This window comes from Lissotriton vulgaris, chromosome 3_1, assembly GCF_964263255.1.
Source record: "Lissotriton vulgaris chromosome 3_1, aLisVul1.2, whole genome shotgun sequence".
Classification (NCBI taxonomy): domain Eukaryota; kingdom Metazoa; phylum Chordata; class Amphibia; order Caudata; family Salamandridae; genus Lissotriton; species Lissotriton vulgaris.
This window is the reverse complement of record NC_141689.1, coordinates 904399496-904413234: the sequence shown is the minus strand read 5'-3', so window position 1 is coordinate 904413234 and position 13739 is coordinate 904399496. Positions and strand designations below refer to the sequence as shown.

Sequence of the window (13739 nt, the reverse complement as noted above, 5' to 3'; positions counted from 1 at the left end):
ACGGCACCAAACAATGCCCATGCGCCTACTTTTCAGCCACCCTAAACCCTGTGGCCAGAGGTCTGCCCTCCTGCCTTAGAGCAGTTGCAGCAGCGGCCGTCTCTATCCGACAAAGTGAAGGGATTGTGTTGGGATCTAGATTGACAGTATTAGTTCCACACGCAGTCGACATATTACTGAATCAGACAAAGACACAATACCTCACTAGTGCACGACTAACAGGATACGTACTTTCGCTGTTAGCACCCCAAATTGTTGTCTCACTTTTTGTTTTGAATTATGTTCCTAACGGTTACAATGCGTTTCAACTGTTGTTATAAAAAGTATTGTAAAGCGCTCTGATATCCTTCGGGCTCAAGTTCGCGCTATATTAAACTTTACCAATACATTTTTTTTTTAAATGTGTGAAAAGTTAAAAGAAATTGAAATTTTTCTTATTGTTAACACCTGCCTTAAGGAGGGATTTTGTTTGGGCACATAACCTTGTCTACCAATTTTATTCGATAGGGCGTAGCGTAAGAAATGGGTGGTAACGCCCATGTACACTGATGGGACATTCCCTTGACACTGAGCAAAACAAAACTGTGCAAACTGCTATTTGCTTTAGTTTTCATTAGTTTCCAGTGCAAAAAAAGTGTTTGATCCTGATAGCAAAACTTTATCAAGACTTTGCACAGGTTTGCATCACTTTTCATGAATTTGCACTGTTGTAAATCCTTGATCAATCTGCCCTTTTGTTTCTAAGTTGTATAGACTTCTTTGCCCAACTAGCTTTAAACGTAAGTCCACCACTTAGGCAAAGTGGAGGAGAAAGGAGCATAAAGCAGGTCAGGTACTTGCCTTTAAAGAGTGAGCCTTCGATTTGGAAACTGCAATTGAAAATTAATGTCAGCTCTGCACTAGCACAAACAGAATATATGTTGATACATAAAACATAGATGCCCGGCAGACTACAGAAACTACGCTGTATCCCTTTTAATATCAGTTGGCATGGCAATAAATAAGTAGGTGATCCATCACACAGACTCATCGCCCCTTCTGTAAGAATTCTAGAGATCTTTGACTTTCTTTTGTGCAGCTAGTTTTCAAATGTAACTGTCTCAGTTTTATAACAATATGTCAAGGAGCCGCTACTATGGAGAACAGGCTTACCTCTGGCTTCCATTTACTTGACCTCATGTTAACTATAGGTCTTAGGGCAATTCTATGTAACTGGAAATCTGCACATAAGATTTCAGTACATATCTGGTGGGCATGGTTGTGCTTCACCAGGAGTACTGAAAGTATATTAGTACAACACTGTACAATGTTATCTAGCACAAGTCCCATTTGGGATACATTGGATTGCTTCAGGCAGAAAATATAAGCACCTTGACACAAACTAACATGCACCCCGTCCACTGCCTCTACCAGCTGTATCTAAGCATATGCTGTCATAAATCTCTTTCAATTAAAGGTGCTTTATGAAAATCACAATTTAGATGTTTTACATTACTTTCTTCTTTAGACATATTGCTGCTTTATCATCTAATTAACTGTCCTTCCATTGTGTTATTTTTTTCTCTTATACTCCAATTTCAGACTGGGAAACTTAATACTGATTCAAGTTACACTAATCTGACCTCATTTGGTAAATTCTGTATATGCCTGAAAGTTTTCTGAATTGGATTGTATTGTTTCAGTTTTTTCTCATATGTTTGTTTTTCTGTTCTCTCTGTGTTTATTGTTTGTACTTTTGTCAAAATCTAATAAAACGACTGAACTTTAAAAGAGTTTACGAATTCATCAGAACCCACCCAGGGGTATGCATACCTGGTCTTTGATGGGTAATGTTTGTGTGTGCCTGCCTGTATAAGCCGCATATATACAATGTAAAGCAAGTATTTGAAAAATATAAATATTGCTTCCTTTTGGCATTCTCTCACAATTATTAGGTCCAGGCATAGATAGCAATTAAAGTGTTTTCCGCGTCCAGTGAGGTTTAGGCATCTTAGCAGTTTTTTTCCCTTACACTTAACACACAGCATAGTCTCTTAAGAATATTTTCCAAACAGATATAAAGAATATAGCACTTTGAATGCCCTCTCCTCCTGATATACAAACACACTGCTGAGACACTTTAATGTAAAGCCCATGACTTGAAATCTTAACCATATACTTTCATTCTATAGCCCAAACCAATTTCTTGCATTGAAGATCTAAACAGGAATGTTACATACGGTGTGATTAAGCCATGTTTTCTCCATTCCAAATAAACATACGATCTTACATGTGCCTGTGAACCATGCTTTCGTAGTATTTTCCCATCTTTCTATGGTAATCAATGATTCATAGAGGTTCCAATGTCTTACCTCCATGCATGGCATCTATCTTGATTTTCAGCTGGTCAGGTCCCGTCAGGAGTCCTTTGATTTCATTGAAGTCAAACAGACCTCGAAGCAGACTGAGATACACTTCAACCGAGTCCACAATTTCCACTGTGAAAAGAAAGCGAATGTAATTTACACAAAATCCACACTGGAGCAAACAGCAGAAAAGTGTACATTAGTGTAAAATGGGACTGGTGATATAGAGGGGTGGATTTACAGTAAGACATTTCACTTTTTCTTTCAGTTTATTAAAAAATATATGCTTAAGTTCATTGGAAGGGCTCTGAACGAGGGATAGAAGCAAGATGGCGGCCGCTACTGCAGCCGTGTGAGGAGCTGCGGCGTCTTCCGCCCGATTCACGACCCGACCTGGCTCGAATTAGTGCTCGTTCCTCTGCCGCTGCTGAAGCGCTGCTCGAGTAATTGCCGGGAAGCTCTGAATTGCATTTCCGAACTTTTGTGCTATGGCGCTTGCAGTGATCCGGTGAGCAGACTCGGCGTTTCTGGTGCAGCCGCTGCTGGTGCCCGATTACCGCGTGGCAGGTGTGGCGGCCGGACGCTGCTGCTGCATTCAAGCCTGCTTTGAGTGAGGACGGGACCGCGGCGTCTCTGCTGTGGATTGCTGCCCGAGGGCGGTGGCTGGTGCTTGTTTGCTGCAGGCGTAGACGCGATTGTGGCGTCTCTGCAGGAGAGGCGGAGAGGCGGAGGGCGTCGGCAAAAAAAATCGAGGGAGCTGAGTTGAGAGCTCTCGTTTTCCAGCGCTGCAACGTTGTAGCAGCAACAGCGGTAACAGTGGTTGGGATTGCTCGTACTGATCAATTACATGTCTGGAGCTTGGATCCTCATTTAAATCAAGCGGTGAGCTGTCTCTACTATTGAATCTTGATACAGTGTGGCGCTTCATACATACTCTACATACTCTTCATGTTCGCTCTTACTAAGTTGCATCTGAAAATCTCAACATTGGATAAAGGTGTGTGGAGAGAAAGTTAAAGGGGGAAAAAAAAAGAAGGGGAGCCAACTTAAAAGGAGATTGAAGGCTGAAGGCTGAAGTCTCTCTCTTTTTTTTTTTTTGACTCAATAAAATCTGTTTTTTTTTTAGGCTCCTTGAGACTGACAATAATTGAAGGCTCAGCTATGGCCCCCAAAGGTAGAGGATTAAAAAAAAAATGCCACTAATTTAGCTAACTCCGCAAATATCACGCCAGGATCTATAGGAGTTACAGAAAAAACGACAGCAGCATCGACGTCAGTAACGGCAAATGAGATTATTAAGGAGCCCATAATACCTGAACTATTTAGAAAGAAGAATGCAGCTAATCTTTCTAAAAATAGCGATAATGAGCACACTTTTTCCAAGGTTTTATCTGGTGTTACTTCTAAAAAACCTGATGCAATCCATTTAGATAAATCTCCTGTAAACCTAGCAATGATAACAGATGAGGAAGGAGAAAGAGCTGGAGAAAGAGCAGGAGCAGAGGTGAGTGACGATGCATTATCTGAACTTTGTCAAGCTGTTGAGGGAGTTAAAGTCTCGCCTAGACCGAATGATCAGCACGATGCAGACTCTGTTGAATCAGGGGGTCAATTTTTTTCAATGTCTGATGAGTCGATAACATCTGAAGGGGACCCTGATGAAGAGCTACTTAGCGAGGATCAACCTCTTGTGGAAAACTGGGCTGATGACTGTAACCAAATCTCAGAAGAAGATCTACTTGGGTCTGATTTCTTATTGAATGAAGGAGCCCCAAATACTGTCCGTAGGATCATAGAAACTAAAACAGCTGAAAATCTAGGCCCTATTAGTCAACCGCAATGGGAAGGGGCTGGTACGAATGTAGAAACGGATCCTGAATCTCCAGAATTATTGGAGGGAGATGAAGAGGTTACACTGAAGTCGATATATAAACTACAGACATCAATGTACAGAATGATTATGACTCATAGAAAGGAAACCAAAGCAGAGGGGCTTCGCACTCAAGGAGCGTAAGCTCCAGAATGTTGTTCGTCGGTTGGCTAAATCCAGTACGGACACTAATCTGAGAGTACAGGAAACTGAGACCTGCATATCTGCGGCAGAGGATGAATTAATTATACAAAAAACCTCAATTAAAGATCTTGAAAGCACCAGAAAAGATGTGGATTGGAAATTAATCGACTTGGAAAATCGCGCTCGGCGTAACAATTTACGCATATTGGGAGTGGCAGAAAAAGCAGAAGGAAAAGACGTTCGACGGTTTGTTGTAGAGATGTTCTCAGATGCCTTTCAGGATCTTAAAGGATGGGATTGGGATAAAGAAGTTATAAGAGCTCATCGCTTTCCTTTTAATCAAAAACATGATCAGGAGCCAGGAAATAAGAAGCCAAGAGCCATTCTTATAAGCTTGCAGAATTATCTACTCCGTGAGATTCTATATGACTTGGCAAGGCCATCTAAAACTAGAAAGGGTCTGGGGCACGAATTCTTTGTTCGACCAGATTTTTGCTCTGCAACAGTGCAACAACGATGGAGACTTAAGCAGTTAATGACACCAATACAATCTAAGGGGGGACAAGCCTTCCTCTTAAATCCAGCCAAGCTTAAGGTTGTGCATAAGGGGCGAACTGTCTATTTTGTATCAGAGATTAAGGCACAACAATTTCTAGAATCTATGCAATAATGAGTCATATGATAAAGGCTAAGGATAACAATTATACCTAGATTGAAAGGTTGGCCCTTCTAACGGTGCTCTATCCTTATGTCTTTTTCTCTTATCTTCTTTATGTCAGAGGTATATATTTTTTTCTTTTTTCAGGTCGGTCTGGCTCGGGCGGAACCAACAGCCCATACTCACTTACCATCAATGAGGGCAGTTGCCCTTACGCTTCTGATGGGGGGGTGTTGGGGGAAGGGTGGGTTGGGGGGGCTGAGGTGGGGGGGTTGTGGGTGGGAAAAAACTTTTTGTTCTGGGGTGCAAGGACATACAGCTGAAAGATGTTTTCATTCTAAGCTCATGATCCATTTAAGGCAGGTGTCGAACTTTGGAAACTTCTGTTATCTTTATTATATGTTCAACTGTGCTAAATCACTAAAAGAATATAATGGCTAAATTGACGATATGTTCTATTAATGTTTGTGGTTTAAATGATAAAAGAAAAAGGGGTATAATGGCACAGATGCTCAAAACCATGCGGGTGGATATAGTCTGCATACAGGAGACTCATATTGCTTGGTCTAATAGAGGGTGGTTAAGAGATTTCGGATTAGAAATCGTAGGGTGCTCTCGTCAGAGCTCTACAATAAGAGGAGTTGCTATTCTAAAGCGATTTGGCTTGGGGGAATTTAAAAAAGTTAAAGAAGATTTATTAGGACGATGGGTTATTGCTGAAATTAAATTTGGAGGATTAATTATTACTATCTGTTCAATATATGCGTCTATAATGGATGATCCTACTGCTCTTAATCATCTAAGTGTGGAGTTAGCTCAATGGTCATCCAATATCATATTTTGCGGAGATTTCAATCTACATTCTGATGAAACATTTGATATCTATGGCAGTACACCATATAAAGGCAGGAAGAAGAAGGTATTTGGGGCACTTAAAGGGATAACTCAAGATTATAGAATGTTGGATGTAGGGTATGACAAAAGGGGAACTACGTGTGGATATACTTTCTTTTCTGCCCGCATCGAAGACTCTTTAGATTGGACTATTTCTTTGTATCAAAATGTTTATATAATGAGCTCATTCAAGTGGAATATGAGGTGCTACCAAAAATTATTTCAGATCATAATCCCATTACTCTTAAGTTTGAAGCAGTTACGCCTGTCACCCCCCGATCATGATCTTTTGATCGCAAATTACTGTATGAGTCATCCTATATTGAACATATGAGCAACTGGATCCCGGAATTTTTTTCACACAACAGAGGCACTGCATCTGCGGAAATAGTGTGGGATGCTTTTAAATGCGGGGTTCGGGGAGAAACACTGAGCTATTCAATAAGAAAACAAAAGGAGGCTAGAATGCGAGAAGTATTAGAAATGAAAAATCTAAGAGTGTTAGAGATTCAGCTCATGCAGGCATGTAATAAGGGATTATCTACTGAAAATATTACAAAGGAGCTAATGAGCCTGAAAGTCAAGATTCATCAGGGATTTGCTACAAAATTTGCTCAACAAGTCTCTGCCTTTAGGACAGATGTTTACGAAGTTGGAGAAAATGTTGGCAAGCATTTGGCTAAGAGGGCTAAACAGAAAGCGACATTTGCCAGTATTGATAAAATAAATAACCTAACAGGAACGACTGTTAATAAAATAGAAGATATTCTTAAAGTATTCAGTGATTTTTACTCTAAATTGTATACTGAGGATGTTAGGTTAGACTGTTCTGATCAGATTACCCAGTTTGTTGATCCAGTTTTGAATATTACTTTATCTAGCGAGGAGAAGGAGAAATTAGATTTACCATTTACTTGGGAGGAAATTGAACTCTTTAATGTCTCTAGCATCAGGAAAAGCAGCGGGCCCTGATGCTATCCCTCTAGAGTTTTTTAAACAGTTTAGGTCTGTCTTAAAACAGAACTGTTGGACTTGTGCCTAAGAGCTCAACAGGGAAATGCCCCTCAATCATGGCACGATTCTATAATTACTGTGTTTCTCAAAAAAGGCAAACCCCCGTTACTACCCTCATCTTTTCGTCCTATATCCCTCATAAATGCAGACAGTAAAATTTTCTATAAAATCCTTGACATTCGACTATCCAATATTATCTCTTCCTTAGTCTCTATTTTTCAACATGGCTTTATTCCTGCTAGAGACACTGCTGACCATATTCGGCGAGTGATATCGTTTCTGGATTGGTCCCAAGCAACTCGGTCTAATGTAGGACTTGTATTTCTAGATGCTGAAAAAGCTTTTGACCGGGTTGCTTGGGGCTATCTCTGGGATCTTCTATCTAGGAAGGGACTAGGCCCTGGTATTACAAAAGCCTTAAAAACGTTGTATATTGCTCCTAAGGCGTATATTCGCATTAATGGGCAAATTTCCTCGCCCTTCTTAATTACCAGGGGCACCCGACAGGGCTGCCCCTGTTCCTCTTTACTTTTTGTTTTTATATTGATCCTTTAATTAACCATTTTTTTTTAGAGCAGAAAATTAAACCAATTTTTCTAGCCAATGTTAATTATCGAGTGTTAGCTTATGCTGACGATATAGTTATAACCACCACTGATGTTCAGACAGCACTACCAGCCATTGACGATATCGCTAAGAAATTTGGCCTTTTTTCGGGTTACAAACTTAACTTGGAGAAAACACAAATTCTTTGCTCAGGAGATAAACCACCCTCAACTGTCTCCACCACTCCAGAAGTTACATATTTAGGAATTAAGATCTCCCTGCCCATAGAGAAGATACCAGAACGCAATATAAATCCCATAATAACGCAAATTAATGCTTCATTACAGCGTTTAGACCATTTACATTTATCACTCTACGGCAGACTGAATATCTTAAAAATGTTGATTTTACCAAAAGTATTGTATTTGTATCGTACAATTCCATTTGAATTCCAACCGCTCTGCTTTAAAAATTAAGAAAGAAGTACTTTTTGGTTCTTATGGGGTTATAAACGTCATAGAAAAGCATCAAAGAAAATGATATTGAGTAATGAATGCGGCGGATGGAATGTCCCTTATTTTCTTTTTTATTATTTTTCTGCCGCATTGCAATATATAAGCCCTTTAATATTGGGAGACAGAGTAGAAGTGTTGAATTTTCAGACTCCATCAATCTACGAAATGATTATGGGCGAGAAAGTCAAAGGCAGCTTTCTGAGGATTGTAGAGCCCAGTTACCATAAAAAAACAAAATACAAGATACTGAAGGCGGCTTTTGGAGTCTGGCAAAAAGTTCGAAAACATTTGAAATTACGTAAACTAAACTTTTATTCTCCCCTTATATCAAAGGGCCTTCTTCCTGAAATTTTCTGCGATCTAATTATGTATAGATGGCAACAGAAAGGAATACGCTACTTGGGAGATCTGTTTAATAATGACCAAATGCTTTCATTTCAGGATTTAATGAACACATTTTCTGTGGGAAGAAATGATTTCTTTAAATTTCTCCAACTACGAAGTTTCCTACAGAATCATCCTCTAATCCCCCCAGTTAAAGTTTCATTGTTAGAACTTTTCCAAAAAAACCCCGTATAGGAGCTATTTACTCAAGTTTAATTCAGGAATATGGAGACGATTTAGGACAATGTCAGCTAAAATTGGGCTAATAACCTTGGTATACCTGATGCTGATATTTTGCTTTCAATTAATATGGCTGCAGATTGTTTAATAACAGGGATGATGAAATCTCAACATTTCATGTGTATTCATAATTTGTATTATACCCCTAGCAAAGTTGTTAAGTGGAGTACGACGACAGGTACAAACTGCAGCCGCTGTGGGTTATTTGCAGCAGATGAGCTGCATATGTTTTTTCTTTGCCCTAAACTCTCTACGTTGTTTCAACACATGGAAAACTTCTTATCTATTATTGTCAAATGTGAGATTAAGATAACGGCGGAATTGTTGTTGCTAGGCATTGATCATACTGTTACTAGGTCAAGATCAATTTCTTATTTTTTATTTCTTTGTATGGCTGCAGTTAGATCTTGTATTACTAAGGAATGGATCAGCCCGGATCCGCCGTCATTCTTTATGTGGCGTGAAAAACTATTGTTTATGTATAATACTGAATCCGCTATTTATAAGTTAAAGGGGGTTAAAAAAAGAGTATTGGGGAGAAAATTTGGGCACCAATTGCCGAATGGATTTAAATGATTAAGATGTTAGACTTATATTGATATTTAAGTTATAATACTATATATACTTTAAGAAAGATTTGCCTTATTGCTTTATGAGCTATGTATTGCTGTATCTCCTTGCAATAAAACAATAAAATTCAAAAAAAAAAAAAAAAGGAAGGGCTCTGAACATTTGATAAATTAATACTGTAAATTAGGTACAATCCTACATGTCACACCAGAGGCTTTACAAGGAACAGTGCTGATAGTAAACTAGAATGACTATGTTTTTGATGGCAAATGAAACTCACTGCCTTGAACTAACTTCCTGTAACTAATCACTTTCTAAAGTTTTGAAGCAGAAGTTTTTGAAAATTGATGGAAAAAGATTAGCAAAATTTTCGTTACCACAATATCATGTTAAACGGCTTGTTAAATGGTGATGGTAGGTAAATGCAATTAATTATGAATATGAGTTACAAAGTAGACCATTCCCCAAATCACGTAAAACAAACACGGTGGACAGCCGGTACTCCTGAATTTCTTGTGGTGTACGCAAACCTCAACCCCAAAGCCTTGGGGAGAGTAAACCAGGGGTTTGGTCCACCTGGTGGTTGGGCTGGGTGACCTGATAATGAATAAAACTTCCTTGGCAGTCAAAACTTCTCCGCGAAGTTGGTGTTGAACAGTCAAACACCTGCTGTTCTTTATGCTGGAAATATAAATGCTATTCCTAGCAGCAAAGCTTGGACGTATTAATCGTACCAAGCACAGCGTCGTGAAGAGTCAGGACTGCATTGTGGCTTGCAGCTGCTGGCTAACGGCAGAAATCCGTGTATTGGTACGATTAATACGTCCAAGCTTCGCTTCTAGGAATAGCATTTATATTTCGAGCATAAAGAACAGCGGTTGTTTGACTAGTTTTCAATATCTCTTTGTATAATTTCTTGTACAGTATTGGTCCACCTTGTTGTATAATACACTAATCCTGTCACTGTCACTTCACTCACCATGTCACTATAATCACGCCCACATGCGTCGCCTTTTTAATGTAGTTATTGGACAGCTCTCATGTCATGAAAATTCTTGACTTTATTTAAAGATTTGCAAATATGAAGTAAAAACCCTTTTTCTCTATGAATGAGATAAAATCTTTTATTCTCTTTTGTGTTCAATTTGTTCGTTTATATTCAATCACTCTGTTTCATTGAATATTGAATACTACAGAGAGAATGTTTGACCCGACAGAACCAATTGTTACTTGTATCACAGACGCCCAGGTTCAGAGGGAGACTGGGTTTCCCCATTGCTTAGATATATACATTCCCCAAATTATTCAGAGCAATCGATTGGTTTACATGATCTACAGAATGCAGATCTACAAGCAATAAGTAAATGTTCACTAGATGCTGCAAGAGCTCGTTTTCCTATTGAAATGTCATGAAGTCTTTAAATGGAATGCAAACTAATGTTCTCTGTGTTTCACAAGCATACATTCTTTGAGTCTATCACATCCATTTCAAGACAGAATGCAGGCAAGATAGAAAAGGGTTATACTGTGAAACACTGAGGTTTATGTCTTAACCCCATGGCTGCTAAGGCAATTCCCCTCCTGTGCTGGAAATTGCTATTTTCTATTGTTTCATGACGAGCTGGGCTCGTCATCAGTGTACGAGGAGGCTACACCATGACGAGCCCAGCTCGTCATGAGTGTGGAAGGGGTTAAACAGCTTCCAATATGCAGTTCTGGGTTCCGGTTCTTCCAAACTGAGCAATCATTTCCTAGCAGTAACTGTATTTTTCAGTGAATAGGACAAATAGGCAATAAAAATGCAGTTGATTCAAATGTATAAAAGGTATCATTGAGAGCCGATAGCCAAGAAATACTGCAGCTGACCTGTTGAAAAATAGCAAAGAAGGCATATGTTTTACAAGATTATGAGTCTGGGTATGACCAGGACAGGGGTGGCTCCTCCGTTATGGCGGAGGAGGGTTGCCCCCTCTGCTGAAAGCCAGCAGAGGCAAAGGACAAAAATAAAATGATGCTAAAACATTTTTATTAACATTTTATTATTAGCCCTGCAGGCTGCGAGCCGAGGGAGGGGTGTGGCCTTCCATACTGATGCTGCAGCACCAGGGAGAAGCAGGCAGATGTGGGCACTGCCAAGTGTGCCTGACAGTTTGGCCGGCCTCAAATCATCATGCGCACTTAACCTTTTTCAACCCGAGCTCTGTTGTACAACTGGGTGGAGAAAGCAACACAGGCTCTCAGTCTATGTCTCAGCACCGAACCAAGGCACTCAGACAAATTTCAGCACTGCACACATCCTGGGAATGCTATTCCTAACATGTGGGCAGCACTGGGATGGGAAGCTGGAAGCCCGAGCAGTGTGCAACAGTTCCTGGATGGGAAGGGAGGATCAGGAGGAGAGGGGTGGCCGTCGGAGCATGTAATTTTTTTTTTCTTTATTGTTACTTCTGTTTTTTTGTGTGTGTGTTTCCCCTACCCCCGCCCCACTTTTGCGATACGAGTGGCCGCTCCTGGACCAGGACATGGAACTGGAAAGGCAATCTCTAGTGCTGTTCTTGCCCAGGAGTTTCAAGAAAGTGGAAGCAACTACAGAGGTTAATTTGTGATGACTTTAACCCCAACCCCCATTGTTTGGAATGCCAGAGACATTGACATTTTCAGCATGTTCTGCACTCTGTCATGTTTAAAGACGTAAACTCAAATGGATAGAACAAAGGTCATGGATGAAGGTGCTTGTAAAAGGGTGCTGCTGCTATAAAAATAAGATGGGTGCACTGCTGACACCTGAGCCCAAAATGATAGAAACCAGAAGCAAGGTGCTAGCAGATCTTAGTGAGGATTAAGGGCAGCAGAAATATGGAATGGAGAAGGAGTCAATATTGAGGCTGCATATGACTGTACCTATGGCCTTTGTGTCATGAGGTGGAAAAGGAAAACCTGAGGACTGCATCACTGTTAGGCAGCCTTAGTTGTGTGTCCAAGAAAGTCTGTGGTGAAGTTTGCTACAGGTGTTGTTGCGGTGGGAGGGAAGGGGGGTGTTCAGCTGGCAGGTGCAGGGCCCTGCCCTGATCTGAAAGTTACCCTGATACCTTCAACCCTGACAATCTATTGGTACTAGGTGGCTTATTGTTCAATAGCATTGAAGAGTGCCATGTCTACCTACCTAAGAATAGGCGCCTAAAGGTAAAATTGCAGGTGAAGTTGGCATACTGGAGCATAATGGAGGCCCAAAAACCATCACTTCTTAGGATTCTGCTGTGGGAGTTATATAAGAGGGCCCAATTAGCAGGAGTTGATTAAAGAGCCTGCTTGGATGATGTCTGAGTTGGAAGCAGAGGCAAGGGTCATAGACAGCCCATACAACAGTGAGATCACACATGAATCTACATTGATAGAAGATCAGCTTCCCTATTCTTTATTGAATATTTTTGTTTTATAAAGTACACAAATACCTGGGACCTTGGTGTCCTGGCACTAGAACACTGACTACCATGTTCAGAACAGTCTCTACGGTAAAAAGAACAACTGGATTTCAAGTTATTTCAAAAAGGAAGAAGAACAGTAGTGGTGTGAAGATAAAGAATGATAGATTCTAGCGAGGACACTAGAAAAGACCTTGTCACCTTTCCTGATTCTCCTTGGATCCCAGAAGGATGGCAGCTCAGAATGATAAGATCTAAATGGCAACAGAGGATGAAAACATTGTGGTTGTACTAAGGAGCAGACTGTTGAATGGCTTGTTGGCAAAGGCAGAAGATTTATAATGGCCAAGTTTCATAAAAGGCAATCAATAAAGGGCCATAATGTGAGAAGAAATGTGTGAATCCTTATTAAGCCCAAGGATTAGGGGAGCTGCTGAGTGCTGAATAATTCAGGTCACAAGATATTGCGGCAGACCCACATACAAATGTTTGCAGTAGTCCAGCCCCAACCAATCATGGATAAGACAACAGTTTTCCAAAAAATCTAAGAAAGGATGTGAATTGTTGTCTTTAAAGTCTTTAATAGTAGAAATCAGCTGGACATAATACTAGTAATTTAGTCCTTGAATGAAAGATGTAAATTGAAAATGATGCCCAGCAGCACCCAACTCACAGGACCACCAGTCCAGACCTTGGGGAGAGAAATTCCCAAAGACAACAGCCACCATCAAACAGCAGCCTTCAATCACATGGCCAGCCTGGTAAAGAGATACACCAGGCATTAATGTTATCCCCTCATGTTCTAAGAACATGGGACATTGGAAAAGGTCCTGAGTATAAATAACAAGAGGCAAATGAGAAAGAACACCAATGTACTGAGATCGGAGAAAGGTCCACAGACAGCTGTTGTTTGGACCTGAAACCAGGGGGACTGAGTTGGGAGAAAGAAAAGGGCAAACTCAAGATGTATATTAAAGTGGGGTTGTCACTCTTCTGATCATCTGAGAACTAGTTACACAACCAGCCATCCAATCCAATCCAAACGTTGTTGTTTCACTAAATAAAAACCATAACAATCTTCCAAAGGACAATTATTTCCATGCAATAAAAATGTATAAAATTGAATTTCATAACAAA

The 13739-nt window shown here is 40.2% G+C and overlaps 1 protein-coding gene across 1 annotated transcript in view; it reads right to left on the bottom strand.

Moving 5' to 3' along the window:
- Nucleotides 1–13739, bottom strand: part of PGM5 (phosphoglucomutase 5) — an 832754-nt gene that overhangs the window by 572851 nt on the left and 246164 nt on the right. Inside the window, exon 4 of the mRNA XM_086961233.1 lies at nt 2352–2477. Within this exon, the coding sequence (XP_086817359.1) occupies nt 2352–2477 (126 nt within the window). The remainder of the gene's footprint in view (nt 1–2351; nt 2478–13739) is intronic.